This window comes from Lipotes vexillifer, unplaced genomic scaffold (genome assembly GCF_000442215.2).
Source record: "Lipotes vexillifer unplaced genomic scaffold, Lipotes_vexillifer_v1.1 scaffold2049, whole genome shotgun sequence".
Taxonomy (NCBI): Eukaryota; Metazoa; Chordata; class Mammalia; order Artiodactyla; family Lipotidae; genus Lipotes; species Lipotes vexillifer.
The window spans coordinates 171,115-179,929 of NW_006778494.1; the positions used below are offsets into that span (position 1 = coordinate 171,115).

The 8,815-nt window shown below is 54.4% G+C and overlaps 2 protein-coding genes and 1 non-coding gene across 4 annotated transcripts in view; 1 reads left to right on the forward strand and 2 right to left on the reverse strand.

Moving 5' to 3' along the window:
* PLTP (phospholipid transfer protein) overlaps positions 1-4,234 on the forward strand; it is an 11,222-nt gene extending 6,988 nt beyond the window's left edge. Inside the window, 8 exon segments of the mRNA XM_007451635.1 lie at positions 1-95; positions 177-236; positions 1,536-1,700; positions 1,797-1,864; positions 3,006-3,048; positions 3,159-3,222; positions 3,308-3,384; positions 3,919-4,234. The exon segment at positions 1-95 is cut by the window's left edge and continues 10 nt beyond it. Of these exon segments, the coding sequence (XP_007451697.1) occupies positions 1-95; positions 177-236; positions 1,536-1,700; positions 1,797-1,864; positions 3,006-3,048; positions 3,159-3,222; positions 3,308-3,384; positions 3,919-4,050 (704 nt within the window). The 3' untranslated portion in view covers positions 4,051-4,234.
* TRNAE-UUC (transfer RNA glutamic acid (anticodon UUC)) lies at positions 1,154-1,226 on the reverse strand. Its single transcript has one exon. It is a non-coding gene; the product is annotated as a tRNA-Glu (tRNA).
* The window catches only part of CTSA (cathepsin A), a 6,860-nt gene continuing 2,211 nt past the window's right edge, over positions 4,167-8,815 (reverse strand). Inside the window, exons 7-15 of one of the 2 annotated variants that reach the window (XM_007451633.1) lie at positions 8,599-8,690; positions 8,133-8,217; positions 7,469-7,560; positions 7,309-7,387; positions 7,082-7,221; positions 5,947-6,022; positions 5,157-5,246; positions 4,878-4,982; positions 4,167-4,621 (exon numbers count right to left, since the gene is read on the reverse strand). In XM_007451633.1, coding sequence (XP_007451695.1) covers positions 4,538-4,621; positions 4,878-4,982; positions 5,157-5,246; positions 5,947-6,022; positions 7,082-7,221; positions 7,309-7,387; positions 7,469-7,560; positions 8,133-8,217; positions 8,599-8,690 — 843 coding nt within the window. In that variant the 3' untranslated portion in view covers positions 4,167-4,537. The remainder of the gene's footprint in view (positions 4,622-4,877; positions 4,983-5,156; positions 5,247-5,946; positions 6,023-7,081; positions 7,222-7,308; positions 7,388-7,468; positions 7,561-8,132; positions 8,218-8,598; positions 8,691-8,815) is intronic. The other variant, XM_007451634.1, reaches the window with a different exon arrangement.

Here is an 8,815-nt window from a genome sequence, read left to right on the forward strand (position 1 = left end):
TGGTATACGTGGCCTTCTCTGAGTTCTTCTTTGACTCTGCCATGGAGAGTTATTTCCAGGCAGGGGCCCTGAAGCTGTCGCTGGTGGGGGCCAAGGTATGCCAGGGGCTGTCTGTGGGATGGGCAAGAGGGGGCCTGTGATGGAACTTCTGCCTTATCCCCAATTCCCCGGTCCAGGTGCCCCATGATCTGGACATGCTGCTGAGAGCCACCTACTTTGGGAACATCGTCCTGCTGGTGAGTGTCAGCGGGAGGTAGGAACCTGGCCAGGGGGGTGGGCACGCCATCCGCACACCGTGATGGGACCGGTGAGGCAAGTAGAGCCCCCAGTGGCAGCTGTGGAGTAGACAGAAGGCCTGGCCTCCTGCCTGTGGCCACATCCGCTCACTTGGCCAAGCCTGTTTCCAGGTCTGTGAAGGGGGCTTGCTGCCCCCGCTCCGTCTCCTTCACGAAGCCATGATGAGGGTGGGCTGAGAACCCAAGCTCGGCCAGTGTAGGGGCTTTCACAGCGACTGATGTATTATCCTTTTTGCTTATATTCCCTTGTTTAATGGGGAGTTAAAATTTTTAAAGAAATAGTTCAGTGATCATTAAAGGACCTGTCCTTGGTTCTACCTTGTAAATGATGGAGCTGAGATTTGAACCCAGATAGGAATCTGTGTGATTCCAAGTCACCCTGCCCCTCTCCTCTATACTATGCAACCTCCCAGAGTTGTCATGAGGATTAAATGAATTAATACATTTGGAGCAATTACAGCAACAGAGGAAGTGCTCAGTCAGCACCAGCTGCTCTGAATGCTATCCTTGTCATCATTATGATCGTGGCCAAGTGTTGTTAAGAGCATGGACTCTACTGCCAGACTGCCTGGGTCTGAGTCCCAGTTCTGCAACTAAATATCACAACTTGGACAAGTTGCTTAACCACTCTGTGCCTCAATTTCCCCATCTCAAAAATGGGTGTAATTTAATACCTGCTTCACACAGTTATCGTGAGGTTTAAATGAGCTAATACATGTGAAGTGTTTGGTGAAAAGTAAGCACTTGGTCACTACACTGCCTGTAAAAGAAATAGCTCAGCAGTTTCAAGAAAAGAGATATGGCACGGAGCTTGAGATTTTTTTTTTGGCCACGCTGTGCGGCTTGTGGGACCCTAGTTCCCCGACCAGGGATTGAATCTGGGGCCACGGCAGTGAAAGCGCTGAGTCCTAACCACTGGACTACCAGGGAATTCCCTGGGATATTTAACGCAAAAAGACTGTCCCGGAGGAGTCTGGATTGGAGATGGGTCCTGAATACTGAGAACTCAGGAAAGCAGAAAGAGAAGGAAGGAGGCATTCCTAGAATGAGACATTCCCTTCTCTGAGCAAAGGCAGAGGCTGGACACAGTTCTGGAGGGTTCCAGAAGCCAGACCAGTCTTCCCATTTGTGTCTCTGGGCTCCCAGATGGTACAGCCACCCCCTCCTGCCCGGGGACTCAACAAGGAGGAGGACTTGACCCGTCTGGAACTTGACCTGTCCTCCCTGCTCTGTCCCCAGAGCCCGGCAGTGATCGACTCTCCGCTGAAACTGGAGCTGCGGGTCACGGCGCCACCACGCTGCACCATCAAGCCCTCGGGCACCACCATCTCTGTCACTGCCAGTGTCACCATCGCCCTGGTCCCACCCGACCAGCCCGAGGTCAAGCTGTCCAGCATGACCATGGTACGGACACCAGGGTCGGGGCTGCGAGGGATCGGGGAGGAGGACTGCGGACACCCTTTGGGGCCGTAACACCACCCTCCCTACCTTCCTACACAGGATGCCCGTCTCAGCGCCAAGATGGCACTCCAGGGGAAGGTGCTGCGCACACAGCTGGACCTGCGCAGGTGGGCGAGCCTGTAACCTCTCTGAGCCTCAGTGTCTTCACGATAATCACACCCGCCCAAAAATACTGGGGAGCTAAAATCCAGTCATACCTATAAGCCACTGGAGAGCTGGGGTCTTGTTAACGCATAAAAAGTATTGCATTTTAGTGTAGTTTCTCTGCATTCTCACCACCCAGAGCAGGTATTATGAGAGATGACCAAGCTGGCCCAGCAAGGTTAAATGACACACCTACAGTCACACGGCAAAGTGCACGAAAACATGGATTTTGCACATCTTAGCTTTGTGATCTTAAAACAAGTCACTTTATCTTTCTGAGCTTCATTTTCTTCATGCATTAAATATAAAAAATAGTAGCACCTACTTTCCAAGGACGTGCCGTCCAATGTGGCAGACACTAGCCACATGTGGCTATTTACATTTAATTACAATTAAATAGTTCCTCAGTTGTTCATTTCTATAACCACATGTAGCTAATGGTTACTGTGTGGACAGTGCAGATACAGAACATTTTACAGAAAGTTCTATTGGACAGCATTGTTCTGGGGAGTTAAATGAGATAACGCAGGGTAGAGGTTAAGAGTCTAGATTCTGGAGACAGGTTCTGCAGTTTGCCAGCTATGTGACCTTATGCAAATTACTTAATCTCTCTGGGCCTCATTTGCCTCCTCTATAAAGTGCAAATTGTAATAGTGCCTGTTTCTTAGGGTTGTTATGAGGTGGCATTTTAAAATAGTTTAATAATATTTAACTTTTTAACATGCATAGTATCTGGCAGGGAGTAAGCACTGAAAGTTTTGCTAAATAAACATGAACAACACATGTAAAGCCATCAGCAGAAGTCTAGCTTATAGGAGGTACTCCACAAATAAAAAGTAGCAGACTTGAAATTAAACAAACAAACAAACAAAAAAACTGGAAAAAAAAAAGTAGCAGACTTGGAGAAAAGGCGACTCAAAGAGGGAGAAATGACTCACCCACGGATACACACCTGGAAATTGGTAGAACCCCCTGGAAAGGTCTGTAGGTGTAACATCTAAGACTGAAACTCAGGGGCTTTGGGTGGGTAGAGGCCTGAGTGGCCTGGAGAAGGTGGAGCTTCCAAGGGCTCATGCCCACTGGACCCTTCTTTTTTTCCCACAGGTTCCGAATCTACTCAAACCAGTCTGCATTAGAGTCGCTGGCAGTGAGCTGGGAATGGGGGGTGGGGGGGGTACAGGGCTGGGATTGAGGTGGGCAGCAAAGGCGAGCCCACCCTCTACAGGCTGCCCTAACTTCCTCCCTCCTCCCTCCCAGCTGATCCCACTGCAGGCCCCTCTGAAGACCATGCTGCAGATTGGGGTGATGCCCATGCTTAATGGTAGAGTTGGGGGAAGTGAGGAGGGAGGGGGAAAGGACAGGGGAGCCAGGTGGGCCCAGACTGAGCTGGCTGTTCCCACCCACAGAGCGGACCTGGCGTGGGGTGCAGATCCCACTCCCCGAGGGTATTGACTTTGTGCGCGAGGTGGTGACAAACCACGCGGTGAGTAGGGGTGCGATGGGGAAGGAGGGCAGAGCCTTCCCCTCCCTCTACAGCTTTCGTGTGCCCTCTGTGACCTGATCCTAGCTTCTCCCTTATCAACTGCCTCTTCTTATTTTAATCTTACATCAGATTCATCCAGCCCTTTGCACTGGCTGTGTCCTCACCTTGGAACACTCTTCCCTGATTCTACCCTCAGTGCCTACTAATCTTTCAGGTCTTAGCTAAGAGCTCATCTCCTCCAGGAAGCCCTCCTTGACCTCCACAGGCTGTGCTCCTGCAGCCTCTGTTTCAGCACCCTTCATAGGGAGTTATAAGAACCGCTCTGCTGCCCCAGCTCTCCCAGGAAGCCCTCCTTGACCTCCACAGGCTGTGCTCCTGCAGCCTCTGTTTCAGCACCCTTCATAGGGAGTTATAAGACCCGCTCTGCTGCTCCACCTCTCCCACTAGATTGAAGCCAGGGACTCTTGCCTCCGTCTCTAAACCCTGCTCTCGGTAATGGAATGAAGAGACTCCCTTCTCTGCCTCCCCGCACAGGGTTTCCTCACCATCGGGGCTGACCTCCACTTTGCCAAAGGGCTGCGAGAGGTGATTGAGAAGAACCGGCCTGCCAACACCAGGGACCCCCGAGCACCCAGTGCCCCGCCACCCTCCGTGGCAGCTGTCTGAGTCCTCAACCCCGACCCTGGCAGCTGCATTCAGGACTCCACCGTCTCTCATCCCCTCCCTCACCCCATCACAGCCTCTAGTGTCCCCTAACCCCCAGTGCCACAGAGAAGATGGGGTTTTAAGCTGTACCCAATTTAATTCCATAATCACAGTCAATCCATCAATTACAGTCCGTCCACCCTCCCCGTGGGCTGTCCTGAGCTCTGTTGTGTTCCTGGGGTGCGATCACTGCATTGAGGGCATTCTTTAAGCAGGGAGGGGGCCAGGCCTCACCCCAGTGAGTTATAAAGTGCAAACTCCCCCCAGACTGTATATGTGAGGCGCTGGGGCCAGGTCTGGGATGCATAGGGCTGCGGAGGCGGGTGGGGTCAGTTCTGGAGGCAGGGATCTGCCCCACAGGGGCATTTTGCATAAAGGAGGACCTCCCTTCTGGCAGGAGAGGCTGGGAAGGGCTGTATCAGGCAGTGGGGGGCTGCTCCCATGGTCATCAGTATGGCTGCTTATTCAGGAAGCGGGAGAACATGGTGAGGGCAGCCTGGGGCTTGTCAGTGGGGACCATGTGTCCGGCACCCTGAAGGGCAAAGCTTCGTGAGATTCCTTCCCTGTACAACCCCTGCCCTTGGGTGCTCCCTTCATCCTACTGTACCCCTCTAGCCAGTGACCTTCCTGCTCCCCCAATCCATCTGTTTTTCTCATCTTCCCCCCGAAAACTTGCCCTTCCACGGGCCAGATGGTAACCCAGCATAAAAGGAGGTCAGAAGGAAAGGACAGGTGGGTCCTGCCCCATCCTCCCAGCCCCCCTAGTCCTCACCAGGCCCAGGCCCTACCTTGATGGTAAGAAAGGCGATGTGGGAGAACTCTTTCACGAAGCCAGCGATCTGCTCTCCACTGTCCCCGTAGTCCACCAACCAGGGCCGGCGCTGTACCTCCATCTGCCCCACCAGGAAAGACTTAGCAGCTTGTAGCTGCCCCGTCATCGCTGCTCACAGCCACCAGCAAGACCTCAGGGGCCGGGAACTCCTCCAGGTTTGCCCCCTCTGTCTGCCAGAGCCACGCTGCACTACCCCTGTACCGGCCCAACCCCAGGGCTGGGACCCTGGCCTCACCTTCTGGTTGAGGGAATCCACAAACCACTCATCTCCCATGAAATTGCAGGCCATGTCCACATCTCCGTTGTACAGCAGGATCCGGTATTTCTGAAGCAGGGCAGGGGAAAAAGGGGGGGTTTGGAATAAGCCCAAACCCCAGCCCTTCCCCGGTTCAAGCCCTACCCCTCAGGGAATTCAAGAGGCCCAGCTAAATAGCATAAACCAGGAAACGCTTGTGTTTTCTGACCACTTCCTACCTGCCCAGTGCTCTGCTAAATGCTTTCCCTATGAAGGTAGTAGATACCATCAATAACCCCATTTTATGGATGGGGAAATCAAGTCTCAAGATATATGAGAAACTTGCCCAGAGTCACCTGGCTAGTAGGCTAGTAAGGGGACTTGTACTCAGGCAGTCTGACCCCAGAGCCCATGCTCGAACCACTGTGCTGTACAGAACCTGGTCCTACCCCGGCTCTGCCAGTATCTCCTAGGTGACCTTGGACAAGGCCCTCTCCCACCTCACGCCAGTCTGCCTCTCTGTAACACGATCTGACTAGCTCTTCTCACCCTAACGGCTCCTTGGCTGAGGCAGACCTCTCTGCCCCCTCCAGCAGAGCAGCATAAGGTGGGGACAGAGCCAGGTTCAAATCCCGACCCTGCTGACCACAGGACCTAGGGCAAGTGACTTCACTTCTTGGAGTTTCAGCTTCCCCTGTCCCGAGTAGCGCCCTGAAGGAGGCTTCGCCTCGCCACACTGCTCCAGGGTCCTGAGGCTGCTGGTGGACCCAGCTGTGCTGCCCCCACTCACCTGTGCGGCCAGCAGCTTCAGGTACTGGGAAGACACGGTTTGGTAGAGACGGCGGTACTGGATATTCACCAGGAAGCTGCAGGAGCACGCGGGCAGGAAGACCGGGTCCAGGTTGGGGGAGAAAAAGGGACAATAGATCAGACGCCCTCCCCTATCCCCTCCTATTCCCAAGCTCCCGCCTAGGAGGCAGATAGCTGGGATTCAGTCCCTCCTTGGGCATGTAACCTCTCTAGGACTTATGTAGCTGGAGGGGGAGGGGCTGGAATTCAGAGGGTCCCCAACCCTCCTCCATTTAGATGTACAGGGACACTTTGTCACAGTGGCTGGGGTGCAAGTGGCATTAGTGCATAAGGGCTCGTGCTGACCAATCAGAATGGAACTGAGTGGCCCCTGCTGTGCCAGGCATCACCCTCTTACTTGTAGGGCTCATAGGAGATGTGGGCAGCTAGGGTGGTACCGGAGTCAGGGAGGGGCTGGGGATGGGAGTGTCTTTTTACTAAATACCATTGAAGTAATTGATATTTTAACAAGTAATGTGGCTACTTAAGAATGAAGTGGCTGGGGCTTCCCTGGTGGTCCAGTGGTAAAGAATCCGCCTTCCAATGCAGGGGACGTGGGTTGGATCCCTGGTCGGGGAACTAAGATCCCACATGCCTCAGGGCAACTAAGCCAGTGCCACAACTACTGAGCTCGCACGCTTCAACGAGAGAGCCTGCATGCCGCAAACTATAGAGCCCACGCGCCGCAACTAGAGAGAAGCCCGTGCGCTGCAACTAGAGAGAAGCCCATGCACCGCAACGAAGACCCGACACAGCCAAGGATTTAAAAAAAAAAAAAAGAATGAAGTGGCTGGGGGAATTCCCTGGAGGTCCAGTGGTTAGGACTCCTGTGTTTTCACTGCCAAGGGCTCGGGTTCAATCCCTGGTTGGGAACTCAAAAAAAAAAAAAAAAAAAAAAAGAATGAGGTGGCTGAATATCAATCAACTTCGGGGTCAGAGACCTTGAACATCCTATTGTACAATTCACTGTCACACCCCAAACGCCCTCTGTGTCCCCATTGAGAAACCCTAGCCAAAGGATCCCTGGGAACAACAGCCCGCCACCCCTCAGGCCACAAGCGGTCACAGAAACCCACTTGCACATGTCCCAGCGGGGCAGCTGCTTGGGGATGTGGAGGGCCTTCCGCACGAGAGGGTTGTTGAGGTAGGTGGAGGCGGCTGTGGTGTTGGTGCAGGGGGGGTCCAGGCGCACCTTTCCCGCAGAACGCAGCAGTGCCTGGCGGGGCACAGAGGGTCAGGATCTTTGCTTCCCTGCCCTGTCCCGCCCCACCCTGCTGGGAGGTGAGTGTGGGCCCTTGCACACCTCATGCCACATCCGCTTGTGTGGCAGGCGAGTGAAGGTGTTGCCCAGATCCTGGACCACGACAGTGTCCTTCTCGTACCTGCAAGTGAGGTCGGGGGATGAGTGCCTGAGGCTCCAGATGGGACTGGGGTTGGCCCAAGGGGCACACGGCAGGGCCCACCTTAGATGGCTGGGCACCCCCCCAGCACATGGAGCGTAGAGGTTGTAGACGTTGAGGCCGGAGCTGTCCACGATGTGGGACACTTCCTGAAGCTGCAATGATACCCCAAAAGCCACCATGCTTTACAGAATCCTGGCCTCCCCATGACCTCCCCAGCAGCGCCCCAAGATTTACTGCTCTCCTGCTTCGCTTGGTCACTACCCTTTCCCCCCTTTCTTCACAGGCAGGGAAACTGAGGCTCAGTGGAAGGAATCTGCCGGTCCCAGGTCCAAATCCTAAGGCCTCTACTTCCTAGCACTGTGACCTCAGGCAAGTGACTTCGACACGCTGGGCCTCAGTTTCCTTATCTGGAAAATGTGCCTAATACCATCTCCCTTGAAGGAGACTCTTGAAGATGGAACAATCCCCACTGCCATAGTTGAGCACAGTCCTGGCACATCGCAGACGATGGATGAGTGAGAAGCCCTTTCCCCTCACAGGGAAGTCACAGGAAGTGGTGTGGGAACACATCCATACTCATGTGTCCCAGAGGACGTCGAATTGCTGAAGGGTGCAGGACAGGAAGCAACAGGGGGATGGGGGGGAGGAGTCCCCAAAGGGGATGTGGTCCCCTTCTCAGGATGGGGGCTGTCAGGGGTGACGGAGGGCAGGGGCAGAACCTCACATTGGTCACGCATTCCAGGTCTTTGTTGTCATAGAAGTTACACTTGTTTTGAAAGCAGCAGTGGGTCTGGAGGGAAGACCAGAGCCTGTAGGAGATGAGTGAGATTTGCTGAGGCCCATGGTGGGCAGAGAAGGTGAACACCCCATCTTCTCAACCTCCCATCACGGCCTGGACCCAAGGGACCTAATCCCAGGGAACAATGACATTTATCACAGGGCGTGGTATGTAGCTCCCAAACCTGGCTGCCCTGGGCCATGCTGCAGCCCTCCTTCGTCCCTTTACACTCTGATGTCTATGCTTTGGCCTTTCAGCACTAAAACCTTTCTAGCAAACCCAGCCCCCCCCCCCCACCGCCCTTCTGCTCATCAACCAGGGTAGGACCCAGGATATCATGTGCCTGGCGGACAGACCTGAGGTCCCATGACCTGCTGCGCCCCAGAGATTGCCCAACGGTCCCCTCCCATACCTGTTTCCCAGAAGGCCATGGTAGTAGGCGAAATAGACCAGGGAGTTGTCATTCTGCTCGTAGCAGGAGAGTCCATTGCCCACAGCCAGCCCCTGTGAGACACCCAGGGCGTTAGCTCATCTGGACGGTGAGGAAGAGGAGCCTCCCTTGACCCAGGCCTTCAGCAGGCTGGAAACTGAAACCCAGGCTGGCTTGTGGGAGTGGGTGGAGCGGGGGG